Raw genomic sequence first — 24,595 nt, 5'->3', positions numbered from 1 at the left:
TAATCTGAAATTTGGATGTAACTGGGCCTCCCACATTTTATTTAATCAATCTGGCAACTCTCAGGATACCCCCATATCACCTGCACTAGGGGCAGAACTGTAGCCATGATAGTCCCCTATAATAGACACAGCCACACCGTGTCTATTGTAAATTCAAAGGAATAATCCTCACAGAGCTTCTTTAAGTCATCTTCTTTGATTCCTGGGATAAGCTCCATAGGCAATTATTTTTCTAAAATTCTGTTTTGGGCTCAATAAGACTAACTGACTTAGTGTGCCAAAGGCTCTACTTTCATTCAAGCAGTGGACAGATAATGTAGATTCCTGACAGAGGAGAAGCCAACATGCTTGGGAGAAAGATGAAAGTCAGAGAGGATGGTGGTGACTGAAACTTGCACTGAAGAACTGGACTGGACAGTGGCTTCGGGACAGGATCCTTCCAATGTCTCCAATAATGCAAACACCAGTTATTAGCATTTCTCCTTAATTTTCACAGCCAAATCTTGATTAACTACAGTATTAAGAGGAGGAAAGGACACTCCACACCGTCCCACATCCAAATGTGAAAAATAAAAGGCCTTGGTCAAGGACAAGAGAAAGGGCGGTTCTGCTGATTAGCCCTTCTGCTACCTCTCACTCCATTACTGGGGACGCCAGCTCACCTGCAGGCAGCTTCTCTTCCTGAAGCCATCAGGGCTCCGAGTCTCAAAACCAGCCTCACACACCTCACCTTCCAGCACCGCACAAATACTAGCTCATCAACATATTTGCCCCAAGAGCTAATATGCTCATTATAATAAGTGAGCTAGAAGAGGACTGTTTTCCACCTCGCAGGAGAAACAATAGGTAGTCTATTGCTTACCATGTAGTTTCAAACAGGAAAGGTTTCCCAGCATGTAAATAATACAGCTGATTCACTGATGATTAGAGAGAATATATTCACTTTAAAAGAAAAAGCTATGGCTAATCCTTAACCTTACTAATCTACCTACCTATAACTAAAAGTTGACAATAACTTACATTTTAAAATCTCGTTTTAATTGTAAAAATGTCATGTATTTATCCAAACTGCTAAATGATTGCCTCTACCTCAGGCTCTGCCCAGGGCCATGAGAAACTACCAGGTAAAAACATTCTCATTGCCTGCTTTTATGTGTAGAGGTGTGTGGTTCCCTCCCCAAGTCCTCTTTTGTATGATTATACTGGTATTGACAGTATGACTCTTTTTTTTTTTTTTAAAGATTTTATTTATATTTGACAGACAGAGATCACAAGTAGGCAGAGAAGCAGGCAGAGAGAGAGGGAAGCAGGCTTTTCGCTGAGCAGAGAGCCCGATGTGGGGCTCGATCCCAGGACCCTGGGATCATGACCTGAGCCAAAGGGAGAGGCTTTAACCCACTGAGCCATCCAGGCACCCCGACAGTATGACTCTTATATACATGCGTATTAATTTTGGGGTGGGCCTTTCAGAGGATTGGAGCTAAATGAAAGAATCTGATCTACTTTCTATGTCTGGAAGACATACTGACTCTAGATAGAACAATCTACAAACAGCAACAAATGCCTACAACAAAAAGCCCCACTCTTTATTGAACTGTGACTTTCATGTCCGTATGAATTCATTTTCTCCTGTACTTCATATTTTGAGGTAGAATTTTCAGTTCCTAGCGTTGTACAAAACAGAGGTTCATCGAGATGGCTATGAGCTAATTTGTCCACTCCATCAGAGTAAGGACATCGGGATTAAAAATGCTTAAAGATGTGATAGATGTACTTTAATGTAAAGTTAGTTAGGGGATACTACTATGATTCAAACTCAGAATGAAGATTTTTAACTGTTACTGAATGCCCGGGATATGCATTTCACAAAGCATCTCATTTAGAGAAAGCTTAAAAAAAAGCTAACATTGTAGGATAAATATTTGTAGGATAAACATTTATAGAGTGATAACAGATATCAAAATGTCAACAGAGACTCTTGCCTTTCCTAAACTGCTGTACTGCCAAATATTTCCAAGTGGTTCAAAAGAAAGGACATGTTCAAATACATATTCTTAAATATTTAGAGAAAAGGACATCATGAGAGCTATCTTAAAATACACACACGTACACACACACTTGCATCTCAGCCAACATTCTCAAACAAGTTTGAATATCTTACACCGAGGGCTAACTACCAATTACATGTTCCCAATTTATTTATGGGATGTCAGGGCTAATAAAGCATCATTTTCAAAGCAAGAGTAAGTATATAGCTAGTTGATGGAATAGCTTACTTTTAATAACAGCGGCTACTGAGTAACTACTGTTAGCTAATAAGAGCGATTTCGTTTTTTTTCTTCAGCTCTTCGGAACATGCTGACTTCCCAACAGCTATCTGAAGAGTTCCCGCCTCATTTTCCAGCAACCAAAAATTAATTTGGCTTTCCTACTTCCATAGCCACAATGAAGTTTTTATAATAAAATACTACCAGAGGATCGTATCAATTCCATATGGATTTGGGGTTGGGGATGCCAGGGTAATTGTGGATGACACTAAGGTTATTCGTTTTGGCTTCCAGGCATCAAGACATTGGATGCCTAGTGGCATCAGGTGCCTGGCCCATTTGAATTGTTTCCATGGAGAACAGATTCGGGGGGACAGGGTAGCCAGGATAACGAAGAGCAATACCAAAGGACATAGGTCGAAACTGTGCACCGCAGCTCCTCCTCTTGTTAGCCTATAGCGATCACTGAACCAACAATGGCTTTCTTTATATTAAAAATATGATATTAATTCTAACACCCCTTCTTAAATGTATCTTGCAGACTGCATGTTCTGCAACACATTACTAAGTAGTCAGTGAAAGAATACTAAAGGAAAATCAGTGTTTTAGGTTTTAAGTGGAGACATGCTTTGAACAGGGTTGAACCATTTTGGGTTTAGTTCCTCTGTTTGTTTTCACCTCAGAACTTTCCAGAGCCTTTAAATAAGCTCAGAGTCACTGTGCATCTGTGGGACATCACTCTGGTCAAGAGCAGCTCTAGGTTTATTTGGCGATAGGCTCCTTGTCAGAAAGCACCAATTCACATCTCATGCCGTACTGGGATGCGCCCCTACTTGAGAAATTGTACATCTTATGACCTCAGCAATGGTGTGTGTGTGTGTGTGTGTGTGTCCCTGGTGTAACTGACACCATCAGGAAGGATACAATGCACAGTACATTTGTTCTTATTGCCACTCTAACAAATCATCGCAAACTTAAGTGGCTTCGAACACCACGAAGGTATTACCTTGTAGTTCTGTGGGTTAGAAGTCTAATGTGGGTCTGCTGGGCTGAGATCAAGGTGTGTTGACAGGGCTGTGTTCCCTGCTGGGGGCTCCAGGGGAAAATCTGCTCCTTGCCTTTTCCAGTTTTAGAGGTTCCCCACACTCCCTGGTCCACTGCCCGCTTCCTCCTTCTGCAAAGCCAACAACATCGCACGCTCCCTGATTGTTCTGCTGTACTATCTCCCGCTGGCCACGGACAAGGAAAATTCTCAGTTTTTAAAGATTCATTTTAAAGATCCATGTGATTAGATTAGACCCGCTTGGATAGTCCAAGATAATCTCCCCATCTCTATATTGGCAAAGTTCCCTTTTGCCGTGTAAGGTAATAGATTTCAGGGATTAGGGTCTGGACATTTTTGGGAGCCATTATTCTGCCAACCACATATGGGTTGGTAAAAATACCTTGAGGGTTCTGGCCAGCAAACAAGGTCAATGAATAAGAAACAGAAAAACTCTTCCTGTCATTTGGTATTTTTCCTAATTATTATTTATCATGGTACCAGGGGAGTGAAAATTATTATCTCACTAAGGGATATAGAACAGTAAACAAGATATGGAATATGTTCCCAAGCACCACGAATATGGTTCTGTCTCCACAAGATAGAGAAGAGAGCACAAGTAGGAATCAGATTCTCCACAAACTCATCCAGCAGCCTCCCCAGTGACCTGGGGCTGAATTCGACAAGGTGTGCATTTTCCAGGAAAAAGTACATACCCCTAATCAGCTTTGCTCAAGTTTTCTTTACTAACCGACCGTGCACTCATTACCTCCTCTAACACAGGCATTGTAATTGTTTCATTTAACCCTCTTTATGGTTTTATTACCTGACAAGACCTCGCTTCCACCAAACCGGTAAAGAGTACATCATCTGATACCAAAACCCACCATCTGATACCATCTTAACCCGACACAACAACTTTGCTCACTTTCGTGTGTCTATGTGACACTTCACGTAGACCCGTCTCTCCCAGCCTGAAGTAAATTCTTCTCTTATCTCCCTTTGATCTGAGGGTCTACACATGTGGCTCTAAGGGTGTATGTGTGTGTGTGTGTGTGTGTGTGTGAGCACGCACGTGTGCATATGTGTGCACTTAGGAACTCTCTTTCTGTCCCTGGTACCTTCCTGAGGATTTATGCCTTGCCTTTATGCCTTGAACACCTAACTTTCTGTTTTGGAGGTACAGAGGTATGGAGAGCTCTGGGTCACAGGCAGGATGCATCCCACGTGCATACCTTAGAGTCCTACTTAGCATCAAAATGTGGCTAGGTCACCACCTGGAACTTTGCAAATTATGTGAGCACTAGAACTTCAGTTTCCTCCTCTTGTGAGAGATTGATATCTGCTTCAGAGGGTCATTGCAAAGATTAAAAGAGATGATGATGTAAAACATCTGATAGATAATAGTTGCATTGGATGAACTATAGCTGATACTATTATTATCAATGACCTGCTCTGTTTGCCTACGTAAAAGTGCCCTGCAAAGTTCTTGTTTCTATGAAAGATGCTCTCTGGCCACGTCCATGTGTATCAGTGACATTTATACAGCCAACAAACTCTGATTTAATTCACACTCTGTTGCTAAGGTGTGGTTCAGACCAGTTTTCTTCTCAAGGGCTGTGCCTGCCTGGAGAAAGGGGGCCTGAGACGTCTTGAAATTTGCTAATCACATCTGGTTTAGCTTTAGACATTTTCTGGGGTTTTGCCAGCAGCCACGACATTTTAATGGCTACAATAAACCTCAAAGCCTCATCAAATCTTTGCTGTATGTGTGAAAATTATGTCCTCTTCAATTAAACATTCAATCTAGGCTCACACCAAGGCCTTATGGAAAAGGACGTGGAACCTGAATGGGAAGTGAGATGAAACGGACCGCCACGACTCTGGCCATCTTGCCAGATGGCATTTAGAAGAAAAAGAAATTCATTAGAGAACCAACGGTCTGTATTTTCTTTAAATATTTACTAGGTACCTTTCATGTGTTAAAAACACTGGCATCTCTAAAGATTAGCAGGGTATTTTTGTTTAAACATCCAATGTGGTGGTGGTGGGGGGTGGAGTCCTACTTCTCCCTCTTGCCTGGTGATGCCTCACATCTTTTGGTGTAGTCCAAGCCAAAAACGAAAAACAACTGAGGCAACATTTGGTTTTCCCTCATTTTAAGAAAGATCTTCCAACTTCAGAAGTTCTTGCAATTCCTGACAACGGGACAAGGGTCAGTGGAGCACTGAGAGATGTGGAGTGGCACCTGAGATCCCCTTGCAGAAGACAAGGTGCACCAAAGGGAGGAACCTTGGTGGGAACACCTGCCTCTCCACTGGCCTCCCAATTCATTCTTATCTTGGTTAGGAATCATCAAACACTTCCAGACGTCAAAGGGAGGTGGCCCAGTCGGGATGCCTGAGAGAGGCAGCCCCTGGAAGGACGGCAGGAGAAGAGGAAAGATCACACGTGCATCAGGTTTCTGCTCAGAAAATGCCGCAGGAGGGCACAGGTCCAGGAGGCCAGAGGGGATTTGTACTCAGCGACAGCCACAGCCACGTTGTAAACAAGCCGGGCTCTTCTTGGTCAGGGCGAACCTTGCAGCCAGACGGAAGACCAGCCGGGGTGCTAATTCTGCCATTGGAGAGCGACAGGAAAAACTGCCCCAGGATGGCTCACACGGTTTTATTACAATAAGAATCAAGCCCTTGGTCTTAGACAAGGTTAAAACCGTCGGTGTGTTAGGAGAGGGAAAAGAATAACCACAGACAGGTTCATATATCACATTCTAAATGCAGTGTCCACATGGTTGAATGCATGCTCTTCACCACATCAACAGGAGAGGAAAAAAAAAATCCACATGTTCCTTTAAAAATAATTTACAAGGTAGAAATATTCACTTGTAACCGCTCTCCTTATTTAAGCAAGTTTTATGCCCAGAGTAAAACTAAATGGCTCTCCCTGCCACCAGGAGATCTGTCCCACTTTGCTTCCCTTTCTAGGCTGTTCTGCTTCTAAGACTTGGGTTTCTGAGCACTCTTTCACAATAAACATTTTAAAAATGTTTATTTTATGTCTTAGTGTAAAAAGATTCCTGGTTCAAGCTCTTCATTTCCTCAAGCTCTCCTTTTGGCACTCTGTGCTCCATTTCCACATTAACACGCTCCCTAAATCCTCCATGGAGCTCGGCAGTTGGAGTTACACAAGGTCCAATGCAAGTATTTATATACTTGGATAAGGAGATGTCTCCACAGTGAAAACACAAGACGCGAGCAATGCCAAAGGAAAATTCCTGCTCAAGAGAGACATAGTTTTATCTTTTAAAAAAAGCCAAAAGAGCTGTCAGCATTTTTGTTGTGAATAATTAAAAATGGAAATTCAACTAAAATTGAATGCTTATGGTGGGTCCTGCCATCTTCTTTAGATTCCTGTACATAAACCAAGTACGTGGGGGTGTGCGTGTGTGCGTGTGTGAGTATGTGTGTGCATGTGGGGGATAAGTATAAGGCAGCACAGTCGACTAGCTTAGAAAGGGCATGAGTTCTCATCCAGATAGGCCTGATGAGAGCCCAGTAAACAGGGCTCTCATTGGCTGTGAGAACCTAACTTCTCTAAACCTCATTTTTCTCATTGGCAAAATGGAGTTGGTATAGTTCCTGCTTATTGGGGTGGTTGGCGTCACTATATGATACAACAGTAAGCAGTCAACGAAGGCCTGCTGCTATGATTATTAAGATGACATCTGTTATATGTTGGAAAATGTGGACGTAAAAGATGGAGCTATAAAAAGCACAGATTAACACTAATAAAAGAAGAGGATATGCAAATACAGTGTCTCCACATAGAGCAGAAGACATGGAAAGTTTCACGAGGGCTGCGGTGTACCATAACTGAGCTCCACGCCAATTCCATTCCATGAACCAGACATAAATAATCCTCTTCAATCATTTAAAAAAAAAAACAAAAAGCAAAACTTAGCTATTATCATAATAACAGAACAGTTCCTGTTACCTTCTAGTTGTCTCTTCAGTTTTCTCAAATCTTTTATGAGGTCTTCAAACTTGACTTGGGAAGCCAGAAAGAAATCTTGTGGTTCAGGCAGAGGGAAAATACTCTTTTCGGTTCCTGCTTCCTAAAAGACATGGTTAACAAAAGTACATTATATTTCCCTATTGTCACTTTCAATTGAAATTCCAAAGCATCTTTCATTGGATGTGCAAATGTGAATCAGAGAAGCACTCCTCTTCTATTCCTAAATTTGGACTGGCTATTCTGAAATGCTTTTGTGTCTTCTACAGTGGCACTTTGGTCTTCCTGCCACTGAGGTTGGCTCTGGCTCTGGCAGGGCTTTCATTTTATTTTGCCTCATGAATCAAAGAGAAAACTGTCAGGTATGTCCCGATCTTGGACACTCTCCTCTCATGGAAAAAGTCACAGGGGGAACACATGAAAGTACTTAAATTTCAAGTCCCTGTTGAGTCTCACATGGTAGCAATTAGCCAACTCATCTTTGGGGTGTGCCAATGGGTGTGACTCGGAAGGTTCTGGACAAGACAGCATTGCAACGGAAGAATCACCCTCGCTTCTGCTGTAACCTACCTGCCCCTGCAGCTGAGAGCTCCCGAGGAGGGTTTGTGCTAGCACATTCTTCCCATGTTTGTAAAGATTTTCCAAATGCTGTTTGGCTTCTCTAAATAGACACTTGCTGAGGGCATGGTTGGCCATAGTTTTGGGCAAGCTCCCCGATCATGCCTACTAGAGGATCTAAGCTGGGAAATCACTTGAGGGACACAAGCTTCAGGCACACTGAAAGATAAGCTGGGTCTCAAATACCTTTTCCAGTCCAGCCTGCTTTCTCCCCTAGTTGTTTACCATAAGCTCTGCCTCTTGTGAATCTCAGGCAGTCTTCAGTTCTTCCTCTCTCCACACAGGCTACTTTGCCAGCTTTCCATCACATTCCATCTTTCCTGCCATTAGGACTTATTCCAAACTCTGAAACTACTTTATAAGGCACTTTGTGATCTGGCCTCTGTCTACAACCCCAGACTTCGTCCATCTTCCCCTATCTCCACTTCCCTCCCCTAAGCGTTCATAAAGGAACAGAAAGGGCCACAACCTCTTGCATCTGGACTTTTGTCTATGAAACCACCCCTTTCTAACTCTTCTACACGAACTCTTCCTGCCTCCTTTGTTCATAGCATTTGAAGATCAGGTCTTGGGACAGATCTCAAAGATCGCCCCTAGCCCCCCAGCACGTGGGTGTTTCTGAGAGCCCCTGGTGCGTACCGTTATGACAGCACTCACCAACGCTCGTTTCAAAATTGCCACGTTAACTTATGTGTTTCCTCTGCTAGACTATAAACACCGTGAAGGCAGGAAATGTGTCCTGTTCTTGGGACGGCACACGGCGTCTGGCATATCAAACTCTCTTCAGCACCCTTGCATAGAGCCCACATGAGGCCATTCTGGAAAGTGTGTACCTTGAACAAGAGCCATCTACCTCAATGTCCTACTTTCTTGTGGTTTCAGGAATGCTCACAACCCGTCCCCCTTCCTTGAAGATCTTTAGCTTCACTGGAAATGCTAAGGAAAGGTGATTCCCCTCATTTCAGTAAAACCTTTTACACGATCAGTGTACTTGCCCCCTAGCTCCCTACGATTATTTTACTTCCTTCAAAACAATGGAAGCTGTACTATAGTCTGAGGGCCAAGACGGATCATCAGCTAACATGCTTGCCACAGAATTCCATGGCAACCTACACTGCAAGAACTCATCTATATTACCTCCTACTGTTTTCCAAAACTTTATCAGAATCATGCCCTGGCTTTGATTTTCTTTTCTTTTCCTTTTTTTCCCGTCTCTTTTCTTTTTTCTTTTCTTTCCTTTCCTTTCCTTTTCTTATCTTTTCTAAGTTAGAAAATGAGAAAGTGCTGCTGAGCAAATGAGCCTGGCTACAGCTCTTGAGACAGCTGCCCAATTAGAGTTCAAAAGACATGGCTTTGGATGGATTTCTGTAAACTTCACAGACTTAGACCCAAATCCAGCTTGCGTGGAAGGAGGCTTGGAGCAGGAATCACCTTTCTTCAGCTAATTGCTCATTACCACTAACCACAAAAATCATCACTTATGCTCCTACGGGGAGGGGAGAGCTTAATAAATCACATAATTCTATACTCTGGCTGAGTGGAATGAATTTTTGCATGGTGAATACCGGAAGAGCACCACATAAACGTTGACTTCTGATATTTCCCCAACTGGGCCATCCCTGGTTTGAAAGGATTCTTACTGTGAGATTTTCCTCAGTGAAGTTGATTTGACTGCATTCAGCTCTCTTCGAGAGCCACATTTCGTTGGTAAATTTCAGTCCTCTGACACAATTCATGGGACTCGGTTGAGGCAGGAACTACAAGGTACATCTGCTTACGTTAACCCTAGACTAGAAATGTGACCTCTTGAGATTCTTCAGGGTAATTCTTCTGTCATACTGGTACCTGCTGTCAGAACTTCGGGTATCTGCATATCACCCGAAGCTTCAACATGCCTGCCCCACTCTACTAGAAAAAAGCTCTCACCTCTTTGCTCCCAGTTATCTATAGAGGCCACTCACTGCACTCTTGTAGATACTTACGGTAGATTCAACCTAGTAAGTCTTTGTCAGACACCTAAATTACAGACGCCTCAAAACAGACAATGATGAGTTCTGGACCTCAAGGAGCAAGGCAAAGCTAACAGGTAATTGCTCACTGATATCCACATGTAAGACAGAATAAGACATGTCTTGACAGAGGCTCAACACAAGTGTTCCCAGGCTTCAAACGAGCACGAGATGAGGAAGTAAACAAAGACTTCATGGAAGAAGGGCCATGTACAATTGTGCTACTTTTTGTTTTATCTTTTTTCCCCTTTTACGAAGTGACTCAGGCTCATTAAGTCTAATTGAAAGACAGAAGAAAGCAAAAATCTCTTCCATTCCTACCACCCAGAAATAAACATTTTTACATATATCTGATATTCCAGGTTTTTTCTGCATGTTTATGTATGTTTATATATTTGAAATTATATTATATGTTATTTTAAGCACACATTTGCAATATAAAAGAAGCTCAAGTATTTTTCAATGTCACTAAATTTTCTCCTTTCCATGGCAGGATATTATTCCATTTCAGAACTCTAGCATGATTCATTTGACCCTAGTCTCTACCTTTGGACAGCTACCAAAAATTTTGCTATACTTGTTATTACAAATGATTTTAAGGAAAATGGTGAGGCATATCCTTATTTACTTCTTTAGGATAAAAGTTCCTAGAAAGATTATACATATATCTAGGGCTTCTGATCTAGAGAGGTCAAAGTCTTGCTCATCCAGACAGCACATTTGCATGGATGAGGAAAGGGTGTCCCGTATAAACAGGCACCGCACCCTTGGGAGACAGCTTGGCAAGCACATGACACCTCCCTGTGAATTTTTTTGAAAGTGTCCTTTATAGAACACAATTTGGTGAGTCAAGAGCAGGCAAGATATGGGTCCTATTATACCTAGAGACCTTAAACCGAGAATAACTCAGTCAGCCATTTGTGATAGTCCGGAGAAAGGTCTGACCCATTTATATTGCCAACTTTATAAACCTAGTTGGCAATTTATGCCTTCTATTTGGTTTTTTGTTGTTGTTGCTGCTGCTGTCATTGCTGTTGTTTTGGTAAATTACCTGCGGTCTCTTGTGTCACTTTTTCTTTTTTTTTAAATGAAAGGAGACCAGTTGTCCTTTCCCTGTTGATTCTGAAAAGCATGTTGCCTATTATGTTGCAAATATGTATGCTGCTACTGGGAGCTTTTCCCCAAAAGGCCTTTTAATGTATTATTTTAAGAGAGTATTCATAACGGAAAACAAAAGATCTATAAAAAGGCTAGTGATGGGGGAGGGGGTAGGGAGAGGGTGGTGGGGTTATGGACACTGGGGAAGGTATGGGCTATGGTGAGGGCTGTGAAGGGTGTAAACCTGGCGATTCACAGACCTGTATCCCTGGGGCTAATAATACATTATATGGTAAGAAAAACTTAAAAATTAAAAAAAAAAAAGGCTACTAGAACGATAGGTCCAGTTAGAGAGAACATCGGATGTAAAAACACATCAGTGAGAAAACCATAGGGTGTGTTTGAAAAACATAGGGTCTTGAGTTGGATCACACAGTGTGTGTAGGGGGAAGGTCATAAAAGCATGGTTGTAAAAGACTGGAATTCAACTGGGTAGAGTCTTAATTCACTTTTTGAAAATGGGGGGGCATTTCTATTTTTGTATTAAAAAAGTGATACAATACGACCACAGCTCTAAAAACTGGTGGGGCCTCCCACATCCCTCAGGTGTGGGATGGACTGGAGGGGGAGGGAGTGAGGGATGAGAGCTGGGGACACCAGCTGGGAAGCAACAGGAATCCTCTAGGTGAGTTACCTTAAGGCCTGGTAAGTGGGGGCACAGGGATGAAAACCAGGAAAGAAACACGAGAAACAATTTAGTTGAAGGACAGAGAGGAACCAGAGAGGAGCACGAGCTTCATGCCTGAATGACCCAAATGATAATGTCCTCGGCAGAAACAGGAGAAGTTTCAGGAGCAGCGGGGTGGGAGATGATTCATTGCAGGTGCACTGAGAAGGGTTCGATGGGGAGGGGAGGAGGCAGGGTGGTAGACTTCATCAGTGTTTCTCTTGTCTTCCGGGGGGAATTATAGGCCTTTGGAAAACACGGTGCTGGAACCTTTACTTTTCTTCCCTTGGTGCCTAGGAAAAGCCCTGCTTGTGTGGATAGCTAAGCAGGAGTGTCGATGACAGTTTTCCTGAGACTTTCCCCCGTTGTGCTTGCTGACTGCTAGGTTTCCCAACACCTTACCACAGTACCTCTTTCTTCGCAAAGTTAGGACTCCTTGTTCTCAATTTAATGAGAAGGAACAGAACTTAGAAAATTGTGCTCAGGTGGATTCCCACTGAAATTTTTATTTCTCATGGCTCATGTAATGGAAGCAGAGAGGACGGATTTCAAATCCCACTTCTTCAACTTGTTCACAGATGACCACGACTGATAAGGTATGGGGCATTACTGCCTCTTAAATTTCTCAATTTTGGTCTGGAGCCCAGAACTAGTTTCAGATAGAAACAATTACCGAATGGATATAGATTACATGGAGACCCTCACGAACTGGCCGGAAGGCCCAGATCACCGGGGGTCTCTCTAAAACTGCATTATATAGCGGATTAGGAGGCAGCAGACTGAGAGGCAATGAATAATGCTTCTCTTTCCAAACGTCAACTAAACTTTCTTGGCTTCAGCGTTCCCATCTGTAAACCAAGGAGGCCGGAGAGCTCTCAGATTCTGTGTTGGACTTGAAATCCATCCATCCATCCATCATCCAATTTCTGAATGCCAACAATGTGTAAGAGTTGAAATCCCATTAGTGTAGTTTTCCACAGAATGCCATTTCTTACCTGATCATAGTAACGCAGGTAATATTTCACGACATAGTCCACCAGATTAATCCCATTATCCTAGGTTTAAAAGAGAAGCTTAAATGAAAATCATTCACATGAGACTGCCATAGTATATAGTTGAGGACCGAAATCTCAGTTTGTGACCCTAATACTTTTAATCTGTGATACCCGGTCCTGATTTCTGTTTGTGACTGGCACGGTCTTCCTTTCTCCTCTCTTTGTCCCATCATTTTCTTTCTTTCTTTCTTTTTTTTTAATGGCATCTATACAAAGAAATGACACTCCACGATTCTTTGTGGGGAAAGAAAACCCCAAACAGATAATCCACAAGACCTCTGAGATAATGGCTAAAACAAACAAACAAATACACACACTGTCCCATTATTTTCTGGCAGAAAGCCAAGACAGGAGGGCGTGGGGGAGCGCCAAAGGGAACCGGGGACTAGAACAGAAAACCATCCCTCCCTTCCCACTTTTCAAAAAAATGTGTGTTCTTAATGGCGTGAAAAACAATCAGGACAGCTTAAAAGGAACGCCATGCCACTTTATGACCCTAGGAGGCCAGGGGCAAGCAGGCCCTCCCACAAGGCAGCCTTTGTGTCTTGTTCACATGGGTCTAATTCTAATTTGCCTGTGTGTTTCCCCTCCCTTCACTCCCCCTGCTCCCCCTGGGACTCCCAGATATGGGCTGGTTGTTTCTAAAGAGGGAGCTCTGCAGGGGTGTGGAGCCAAATGATAATCAGGCTCAGAGAGTTTGACAGTAGACCCCCAGCCCAATTGTTGCGGGCAAAAGAATAACTCAAATGCTCAGGTCTACTGGTGATGCAACATTGCGCCTGACTCAAGAATGAGTAAATTACAAGTAGCCAACCCTAAATTCAAACAAATTCAAGACTTGTGCTCTGACTGCTACTGCTGTGCTATCTGTTTTCTTTGCTCATTACAGTTCAACATGCAATTGTGTTCTTTTAGTGCAAACCAATATTGGGGATTTTGTCATCTCAATAAGATCAAACATGAAAAACCTCTCTCTAGTCAAGAGTCAAAAGAAAGCAAAGAAAAAAACATGTATTGTTAGAGCGAGAAAGGAGATGAATGGAGCAACCAAGAATTTTTTTTTTTTTTTTTAAATTACAGGTAGAGAAGGAACAAAATGGCAAATCATGGAATCTAGCTATGAAAAATAAATACCCGACTTTTGACGTCCTTGAGTTTGGGTAGAATTTCTAAGCTATATCCATCTGCTTGTCCCCGAGTCCTATTTCCTCCATTCATATAATTTCCAAAAGCCAGAATGAGAGCTAAAATATCCTTCACACTCTTCATGTGCAGCAAGCCCTGTGATGGCAAACACCAATTATTAGGGAGTTGAACTTCAAAGGCGCCTATGTTCATTCAACAACAAATATTTACTGAGCACCCATCAGGCTGTTTGCTGGCATGGTGCCAACTGCCTTGGCAGCTGGTGAAATGGAAAATACACTTTATTAAGACATTTAAGAGTCTGAAAAAAATACACTAATCAGTCATCGTTTTCTAGCCTTTCAATGAATTATGAACTGTGCCTGTCTTAATATTGTGGATTAAATATGAGTATTTGTATTTTTACTTCAGCCGGTTTCATTTTCCAAATATTTATTTTAAAATATTTGTGTATTTCAGAAAGAGTTGCTATAGTCAGACTTTACATCTGGTGACTTCTAAGCAGAAAGGGTTAGTTTAATATCATTTGAGGACATGTTTTTGGACAATGTATCTATATAAACAGTACAGTTAAATGTAGGATAGGTTTAAAAGCAAGTTTATTTTCTTTATCCTTGGGTATACTCCTCGGAGGTGAACTATGATAATGTATTTCAAGGCCACAGGTTATGTTTATTAAGTATTTGTTGATATGTCTATTACTTTTGACAATTTAAATCTGCTTAGGGTTTTCTTCACCTCCTTATCCCATTTACTTTCCTGTTTTTTCTCTCAAAGTGCAAATTTTTAAAATTGATACTTCTCTAGAGTCTGAGTTGACTTTATTTTCTTTTATTTTAGGGTAAAGAAGAAAAGGCAAATGCAGCTCTAGGCCAACCTCTCTTCAGACCTTTTAGGGTGTTATTAGAGGGTGTACATTATACCTGGGAAGTATTTATACTTTCTTTATTGAAATCTTTTATATTTTGGAAGGAAAAGAATCATGCTTTCAGGTAAGAATTAAATACTACAGTATGTAGAGAGGATCACCACATTCTTAAGGACATGGGTCACTGTGAGAAAAAACAAGTATTAGAATTTACAAGGAATGCCAGTGTGGTAAAGCCAACAAAAATGTACTTGCCTGCCACCCATTATCGTAATCATTTGTTTCACTTATCAAGTCTCTAGAATCTTTATTTCACTCTGTAGATACCTTTCAGATGATCAGGTGCATGGGTCTAACACAACATTTCTTGCAACCCAGCCGGTTGAGCAGCAGATAAACTACACTAGCTGGGTTGGTGTTAAGTGGCCAGTATGTACTATAGAAAGTGTCCGGAATATCTAAGAAGACATCTGTAGAAGTGTCATTTTTTTCCTCCTTCTCCCCATCGGCCTGCATCTGACTTTCTCTCTCTCTTCCCCACTCATTCACCTGCACTCACACACATACTCACACTTAATGATAATCACCACAGCTATACTTAAAAAAACAGGATCTTAAGTCCAAAGGTTTTCTACAAAGGGTCTAGTTGATCCTCCCACTCCCTACTTCCTCCTTTACCCTCAATTAGGGCACAGCTAGCCTTTTAAATTAGACAGCAAACATACCTTAGAAGCTCTTGTGACGATCTCTACCTTTCGGTGCAAGGAGGTGATACTCTCCGAAAAGACAGATCTGAAGATTATGCACTGGGCCCGTTCAGCAAAATTTGGGATCTGGGCTAACTCATGTAAAAATCTGCAGAAATGAACAATGAATCATCTAGCTGCTTATACAAAGAAAAAAAAAAAAAGAGCTGAAAAACATCCACCATAGCTGAAAAAGATTCCTTATTTTACGATAACAATTTAACAATTATAAAATGTATCCAAGAGGCACACTTGAGGAACTCCAAGGGTATGCGTTCTATTATTGACAATGGAGCCATTTCTCAGATCGGTTTCTAGGATGGTGTATAAATGTATGGTGTATAAATTACTTTAGGAGCAGGAAGTGCAGTAATATGGAACCACAAGGAGTTATCTCCTGCTGTGCAAATAGGAGATTAAAATAAAAAGCATTACTTTTTAGCGTATGAAAACACATAATGAATGCCCTTTATCATGCAGCATTCTCTAAGAGTCTATTTTGCACAGGCAAATTCAAATGAAGGCTGAAGGCGAAAGTCTGTAGAAAAATGACAAAATGTCTCTACCTGAAATGAGAGGCAACTATTTCTTGCACACTGGATTAGATAATGGTCTATAGAGGCACTATTCTACAGATAATTTGTTTACTTTCCCACATCAGCTTACCTAGGCAGACAGAGTTCACAGCTTGGTACGTGGAACAAAGCAGGTACTCATGAAGTGGACATCAATCTTAAAAACTATGGTAAGACAGATTTTTTAAAGCTAAAGGTGAGTACTAATCTACACACAGAAGCTCACTGTCTGAGCAGCTGGGCACTGGTGCCCTTTGCAAAATTAAGTTGGAAGAGCTACATGCTCTCCAGGCCAACCTCCAGAAGAGGGGGCATAAACTAAAACACACTAAAACGGTGGAAAGAGTTGGGCATGAATTCAGGGAAGGAGAGAATCCACTAACAGCTATTAAATTCATTCTGGGGCTGAAATGATGATTACCTGATATTTCTGAAAGTCTTGGTCAACGCATAACGTCATTACTTTGACATTTTGCAATCTCTCACCAAGAATGTTTTCCATAGGAGGAACGTTTCCCTTCTTCTTTCCAGACCCAAAGGATTTCCTTAGCTTATACTCTGTGCCTCTTTTACTTTGCTTTTTTTAAGGGAGACTTGGGTTTTAGTAAGATTCTAATTATCAGCTGTTTAAAAAAAAAACTTATCTTACATCCAGGATCCAGGTCATAATCTTTTTTCTTTTCTTTCCTCTCCACAACCCCCCAATGCCACCTTTTTAAAAATTAAGCACTGTGTCCAATGTGGGGCTTGAACTCAAGAACCTGAGATCAACAGTCACCTGCTTTAATGACTGAGCCAGCCAGGTGCCCCATTCTTCTTCTTCTTTTTTTTTTTTTCCTCATGACACTAAGGTAAAGCAAGGAACGCCCATAAAACTTTGCTTCAAAGTTCTGTAACTCTGATTATTATGAAAACCATGTGATGGGATAAAAATATGGAAACCCAAAGAATTATGAGTAAGGACAGGATTAAAAATTATACCTTATATGTAAAATGCTTCTTTCAGATTAGTATTAAACCACTCATTCGTTTGTGATCAAAATCAGGGGTATATGGGGTGCCTGGGTGGCTCAGTGAGTTAAAGCCTCTGCCTTTGGCTCAGGTCATGATCCCAGGGTCCTGGGATCAAGCCCCACATGATCAAGCCTGCTCCCTCCTCTCTCTCTGCCTGCCTCTCTGCCTACTTGTGATCTCTGTCTGTCAAATAAATTAAAATCTTTTAAAAAAAATCAGGGGTATCACCAGGTTTCATAAATGTAAGTAGTGAAATCTTGTGGGACTGGCGACATTGGGTTCTGAGGGGTGTGGTGGGAAGCTGTACTTATTCAGGTAATGCTAAGAGCTACCTCAGGGGTCACGACCTGCCTTTCTCCTCTTCCAACAGTGACTGCCAGACACTCTTCCCCAAGTAGGACCGAGATCTGCAGAGTATGTGCACTTTGTAGTTTAAATAAACACAGTGAGTGAAGCGTTTATGGAGACCACAGTGTGAGAGAAGACGCAGATCGACGCCTCAGTTCACCAGCAAGGACATAGGTGAAAAAGATGAAATGCTGGATGAACGATGACTTAAAACTAGTCTCAAGAAAAGGAGGTGTAGGGCCCATATAAGAAGACGTGGCCATGGTCTCACCAACTTAATGGTACCCAGGAAAGAGTCAAAAAGAACCACATGGTTCTCTGGGATCAAGCTTTACTGGGATTAGGAATTGGACTAAGAGGTTTCTCAAAGACCCTTAAAGATCCAGAGGTCTGTGCAGGAAGAAGGGTCTGAAACACATACCCAGAGCTAGAGGAGGAAGGCAAGTTCCAGAATTTTACACTACTTTCTGGATAAAGATGTAGGGAATGTGTCACCAGAAATTCATACCAGGCAGTCAGTCCCCAAGAATGTTAGTCAGTCCTGTAGACATGCATTAAGCTTCTGTGGTGTGTCAGGCACCATGCTAAGACCTGAGAACAGAATTTAACTTACACACCATTCCTTCTTGATATCCTGAAAAATAAGTCACAGATTACCACAGAGTGTGGTAAGGATCATCACTGATGGGGCCTATGAAAGCCATCTGCAGGGCTTCCAAGTCAGAGCCCGGGACGGACCATGTCAGCTAAGGTTCCCTGGAGCCCTTGGGTGCTGGTGCGGGACACACGGGAGCGACAGTTGTGGGGGGCCCAGACGGGATGAATGGTGTTTTTGGGGCAAGACAACTAGAACTCAGATGCTAAAATGGGGCTTTGTGTTCTAAAATCAAGAGTTTCAACGTTTCCCGAATGAACAAAGGGTTCTGAACAGAGAAGTAAGTGATACTTTGGGCCTTTAGTTTTAAAAAGCGGCACAGCAGTGGCTTGGCTCGTTAGTGGGAGGGGGCAGTGGAGTTGAGGCTGAAGACCGTCTAGACCGCAGCTGTGGTGTTCTAAGAGGGCAGGCCAGGGGTGAGTGCGGAGGGGCTAGGGCATGAGAGAGCTATTCCGGCGGCAAGAACCAGAGTAACTGACCGACCCCGAGGAATGCTGAGAACTGTCCAGGAAGACTTGCGGGTTTGGGGCTTGGACATCTGGTAGGATGTGAAGATAAGATTTACTGGAGACACACATTTAGAAAAACTATGAGTTTTTGTTACTTTCCATCCCAAAACAGCCAAGCAAAGGCTTGAGGGAAGGTACCATAGCTCCTTTCCTGTTTATCTAGAAGAGTACCTAAAGTATAAAGGAGCCCCAAAGGCTCGGAGTGTCTGGTAAGTATCTGATCCCCTCAGCTGCGATTTCTACTCTCCCCATAAGAGCAGGGATAAGAACGCTAGCACAAAGCCCCAAGTATGGGTCTTGGACATGGGGCCTTGATACTTAGGAAAACGTAGAGGTTGATTTCCTTTTGGACTGGTCTAACTTTATATCCTAAGGCCAGTTACAAAGAGGACCAAACAAGCTCAAAGAAGCCACAGATTGGGGATCTTCCCATTCTTCCCCAGGGTAGGCATACTTTCCCAGGAAGGGCTGCCCCTCCAGTCTGTCTTTAGGAGACAGGCTCGGCCCATGACATTGCACGGGTTCCCCGTCTGCGGCGCCGACTCAGCTGACAGGTGGAATGAGGCAACATGTCCCATTGTTTTAAGGGACTCACATTTAGGTTATCATCCCCTAGACCCCCACATGGTACCATCTCAGGTGTGTGTGAACAAGGGCTGGGCACCCAGCATCATGTATTCTGTTCTTCCACAAGGAGTACACTAACAGTATACCAAGTCGCTTCCTGTTTGCTTCGTGAGGTAACCGGGGACCCTAGCAGAGCATCCCAGTAGGCCGGACCTGGTGTCCTCCCTCCCGGCCACAGAAAACAGGTGCTTGGCCTAATCAAACCCGATAGAGTCTCTCCTTCCCTCCCCTTACCACCATCCCAAGGTAGAATGCCAACAGTTGAGGGCTATCCTTGGAAGGGGTGGCTCTCAGACAGCTCAGGCCCGAGCAGGTGACCCTTCTATGGGAAATGGCATTCTCAGTCTGGCACTGGGCTGCAAGAGAGCCGATGAGGTGAGTGAGGAGACCACCTTCTCCATGCTATGATTTATAGGACTGGGCATCACAGGGATCTTAGGCAATCGCAGTGTTGAAACTATAAATGATTCATATTTTCCAGTATGTAAAACATGCTTATAGTCAACTAACTTGGAGCTGATGGCAAGCAAGTTGCCAGGAAATTGGACTCTGGCTCACATCAAACAAATGCCGCCCGATGCAGGAGGTCAAGAGCGAGGGTGAAATTCACTCAGGCTTGAAGCCCCGACCTCTGTGCAACTGAGCCTGAGCACATCATCTTAGCTTAGCATCTCTGGGGAGCCGCTGCCATGACCATGTACAAACTTGGAAGATGCTCTCTTATCCAGATCATCAGCAGAGAAAGCAGGATTTGTAAATTTATCTGTTAATTACCTGCCACTGCTATTCTGTGCCCTGGCAATTAATCTCCAAAAATAATGCTAGAAAGACAGTAGGAAGGGGAGGGAAAGGAAAGGAAAAGGGGAACCCTTCCCTTAGCAGAAACCCACTCTTCTCTGGGTCAGCTCCTCCCAGAGCATGGAGCAGGAGTTGGCAAAGTATAGCCCATGGGCCAAATTCAGTTCATCACTTGTTTTTGTATGGCCCACCAACAAGAATGGCTTTTATATTTTTAAACTGGATGAAAAAGAATCGAGATAAAGATAACATTTTTTTGACTTCTACACAAATAATGTAACATTCAAATTTCAGTGTCCCTAAATAAAATTCTACTGATAGAGTCATGCCCATTTGTTTACATATTGTCTATGGTTTAAGTACTTCCAACAAAGCCTAAAATACTCTATGATGCTTTACGTGAAAAGTATGGGAACTCTAGGCTGAGAGATCACTGCTCAGTGTGACACAGTTGGTGCTGCCCAAATGCTTGATATGTCCTATTGGCCCTGTTAAGGGCTGAGTGTTTATGTTCCCCCCCAAATTTATATGTTGATATCTTAACCCTCAATGTGATGGTTTAAGGAGACAGGGCCTTTGGGAGGCACTTAAGTCATGAGCGTTGAGCCCTCATGGGTGAAATTAGTAACCTTAGGAGAAGAGACACCAGAGCTTGCTTCCTTCTCTTTGCTTTCCGTCATGGGAGGACACTGAGAAAAGTTGGCAGTCTGTCTGGAAGAGGGTTCTCACCAAAACCCAACTGGAATGGCACCCGAATCTCAGACTTCCGAACTGCAGAACTACAAGAAATAAATTTCTGTTGTTTCTAAGTCACCCAGCTTGGGGTACTTTGTTATAGCAACCCATGCTGACTAAGACAGTCTTCAAATACTCCTCATGGCCTTGTCAGTGTCTAAGTATCCCATTATGAGTCACTTCACGTTCCATCGTTAGCACCTTAGTGGGAATTAATTTATTATTAGGAAACAGGACCTGGGAGTGGACCACAGGATTGGTCAGGGGCAGGAGTTGGTAGGGAGTGTAGCTCAAAGTGATGGGCCAGAATGGCAGCAGAACCCCCTTTGCGCTGATTCCCAATATTTTTAGGCTTCATGAACTAACTTGAGGCAGGGTGGGGGTGGGGTAGAGAGTGGCTTCTAGAGTGGCCAGAGAGTGGGGTAGAGACTGGCCTCTCTTCCGTGTGAGAACAATTCATCGAAGATTCCCAAAATGATCCCAGAGGCTTGCCAGTAACCGAGTAAACCTAGAAATCCCCCACCTAGTCATTTTCTCCAGGCAATCCAAGGGCTGTGGGGCATTCTAGTGGACCCAAGGGCAAGCCATGGAAGGGTTGATATGAGCCACAGAAACTTAGATGTCTCTAGGGCTCACTTGTTGCCCTAAACATTATTGCTTAGCTTCTGCTGTGTTTTCTATCCCCTGCCTCATCTCCAGGCTGAGGGGAGTGGCCTGAATTGGACACTAATGAAGCATTCAAAGGGGTGACAGGCAAAGGATTCTTCTGTCCACTCTGGACCCATTCTACATCCTCAATCTTGTGCCATGAAAAGGTAGGTGGGGTCCAGGAACTCAGAGTCCCATATACTTATCTGTGGTGTGCAGACCCCAAGAGCCCAGCCAAGGCAAGAGCCACTCCATTCCTTATCAGAGGTCTAGGCTTTCAAAGGCTGTGGCTTAACAGCCCCAACTGGAGAGCAAACAACACTAGATGGTGAATAGAGAGAAAAACGAGCAGATGCCAAGAGTAGGAAAAGGTCCCCTGTCCATTGGGCAGAGCAGGTGGAGGGATGTGAGGGAAAGCTGGCACGTTCAGGCCGTGTTTACTGGATACAGCATTTAGGAAAATCAACTTGGATTCTGTGAGTCTGCCATCATCTTTTTTTAACTACATCCACAGAACCTTAAACAGAGCAATGCCTTCTTCCTTCCTCAGCTACCCTTTTGGCCAGAATGTTTAGTCTAGGAGGAATTAACAAGCTGCTAGAACAAGAAAGGGGAACCATGAGGGGTGGGGAGAGGGGTTGAGACATCTTAGATCCAGCAGCACAAATCCCCCGGCTGCGTTTCCTGGCAGTCAGGTCATTCTGCTGCATGAAGTGGGTCACGGGGATGACGGCCCTATGACTCTGCTCACTGCACGGTGTAGGTGCAATTACTCTGAGTGGGGAGGCAGGGGGACAGAGATCGCACTTGTCCTTTGGGCTTAACAGCAAAGAGTTCAAGCGTCCTTACTGCTCAGGCTTGTCCAGCAGCTTCAGTTCTTCTTCTTTGGATGTCTCGTAGTACTTCCTTATTTTAACCAGTTCATCCTCTTGGGCTCTCTGGGTTGAAGGAGGAATCAAACAAAGCACAGAAAAAATGAACAATTTAGCAGTCTAAAGCAGTCTAATGAGACCAAGTGTGGTCTCTGGACCAGCAGCATTGGCATCTAGTTCTGCTTCTAGTTAGAAATGCAAATGATTGGCTCTCTCCCGGTCCTAAGAAGCTGGGGGGGGGCGGTGGTGGTGGGGAGGAGGACCCCCAGGGGATTCTGACGCATGCTACCACCAGAGAATCACTGGTCAAAGCCAATGGCCATAGCAGGAGACCGCAGGGTGTCCTGGAAGCCAGGATGCTGGATTGCACTGAATCCCCTCTCTCTTCCCCTGTAAGCAGGTTAGGAGTCAGTTGTCCTCAGCATTTGTTTCCTGACCCTTAGAACAGCCCTCCCAACTTACGTATGCTCCTGACTTTTTCATTTCTAGTCTCCACCTTCTCTTTCTCTGAATTTTGTTAACACTCATCTCAGCTGCTCCTTTTGGCATTTAGTTACGTTATTTTCTCAATTTATCCAGCGATCCACTTCAGGCAGCTCTCCTCTGCTGTGAGCTAATGAGTACTGCCCACGTGCCCAGTCCTGAGCTCATGGCAGCAGCAAGAAGCATCTAGAAGTCACTCTGCCTTTTACAGAGTCCTTTAATACCAATTACTGTATCTTTGTTTTTCAGATAATTCTACCAAGGCTCAGACCATGTACTGGATAAAGGGCCTGACTCAGAGTCTCTCTTTCCCCCATAACACCATGTTGCCCCCCAGGTATACCACAAATGCACTATTAGCTCCCAGTAGCCTGGTATTTGTTTCACCTTCCTATTAACAAAAGCCCTGCTGATGGGACGTGAGAAGTTCCCATCCAGTTGTACTAAACAGCTCCTGATAGATATAAAGGATGTGAAAATGTTTAGGGAACTGGCAATCGCAGGTTGGATTACTGCCCTCTGGGAATTTTCTATAAGGGACATAAGGTCCCAGGAGACATAACATTGAAATGAATCTTTTTTTAAACTTGGTGACTGGAAAATACTATAGAGCTCCAGGCAGCTTCCCGGGGAAATATCATTACTTCAATAAAGAGAATCTGGTTTACTCTTTTCAAATTCTAGCAGAGTCAACGAATCAGAAATGTTAACGACCATGGGAATTCTAACTCTCCTGTGTGTTCCTCTCAAGAAAGCCTCCCAATTCTGCTGGTTATTCCACATATATCCTAAATTTAAAGAGCACATATGTGTCCAGTGCTGTGTATTTTCAAACATATTGTTATTGTTACCTATATCAAATTCTGTTTTAATACAAAATCAGATAGAGCCCTTTATCATGCCCATTGTACTGATGATCAAACAGGCTGAAGGAACTGAATTGGTTCCAACGTTACTCAGAGTCAATAACAGAGTGGAACCTCAAATCTAAAATTGTCTGACTCTGAACGCAAAGCACACACCCACCATCTTCTACTACTTCCCACATTCAGTGTCATTAGCTCATCTGATCCAAAAGGAGTCATCCAAGGTGGTATTAGTATTCCCATTCCTCAGAGGAAGACAGTGGTGTGCCCCAACAGTAAGCCGGTAGCTTAGCTTCGCTCACTCCAACCGTAAGCACAGGGCTGGGTTCCATGGCCTAGAAGGGGTCTCCACCTTGAACCACCCCCCACGCAGGTGTGCAAAGAGAGCTGCTAACCCAGATACCACAGTGGGGTCGGAACCCAGTGCTCTGCTCACGTCTGTTCTTGTTTGAGTGTACATTTATAGAAACTATGCCTGAATCTCTCCCTTGCTATGTTAAAATCCTCACGGCCAAAGAGCATGGATGGTTTAGTGATCTGGGGACGGGGAAGGGCAGGAAGGTAGAAGGAGTCACATATAACCATTTTTTAGACCTTAACATTTTTATTCATTATTGAAGACATGAAAATCTGAAAACTCTGCCTCTGTATGTCTTTGATACTCACATTTTCATATAAAGCTGCCAAGGTCTCCAGATCAACCACAGAGTCATCCACATTGAAAATGGCTGCCAAGGACCCAAAAAGAAAGAGGGGGGGGGGAGAGAAGAGGTTTGATTATACTCCCCCACACTAATGAGCTAGCCACACTCCACGTCTAGCTTCCAGGCAGCAGAGCACTGTGCTTCCTTATATAAGTTGTGTTTTTCTTTCCTTTC

At 43.2% G+C, this 24,595-nt stretch overlaps 1 protein-coding gene across 3 annotated transcripts in view; it reads right to left on the bottom strand.

Annotated features, from left to right (window-relative positions):
• Positions 1-24,595, bottom strand: part of FMN1 (formin 1) — a 402,553-nt gene that overhangs the window by 102,895 nt on the left and 275,063 nt on the right. For all 3 annotated transcript variants that reach the window (XM_059372455.1, XM_059372453.1, XM_059372454.1), the window contains 6 exons: positions 24,384-24,445; positions 22,346-22,434; positions 15,567-15,696; positions 13,962-14,108; positions 12,768-12,827; positions 7,303-7,423 (listed from right to left, as the gene is read on the bottom strand). In XM_059372455.1, the coding sequence (XP_059228438.1) occupies positions 7,303-7,423; positions 12,768-12,827; positions 13,962-14,108; positions 15,567-15,696; positions 22,346-22,434; positions 24,384-24,445 (609 nt within the window). The remainder of the gene's footprint in view (positions 1-7,302; positions 7,424-12,767; positions 12,828-13,961; positions 14,109-15,566; positions 15,697-22,345; positions 22,435-24,383; positions 24,446-24,595) is intronic.

The sequence above is a fragment of the Mustela nigripes genome, chromosome 13 (genome assembly GCF_022355385.1).
Source record: "Mustela nigripes isolate SB6536 chromosome 13, MUSNIG.SB6536, whole genome shotgun sequence".
Lineage (NCBI taxonomy): Eukaryota > Metazoa > Chordata > Mammalia > Carnivora > Mustelidae > Mustela > Mustela nigripes.
Note: the sequence above shows the minus strand (reverse complement) of the source record. Positions and strands in the feature narration are given on the sequence as shown.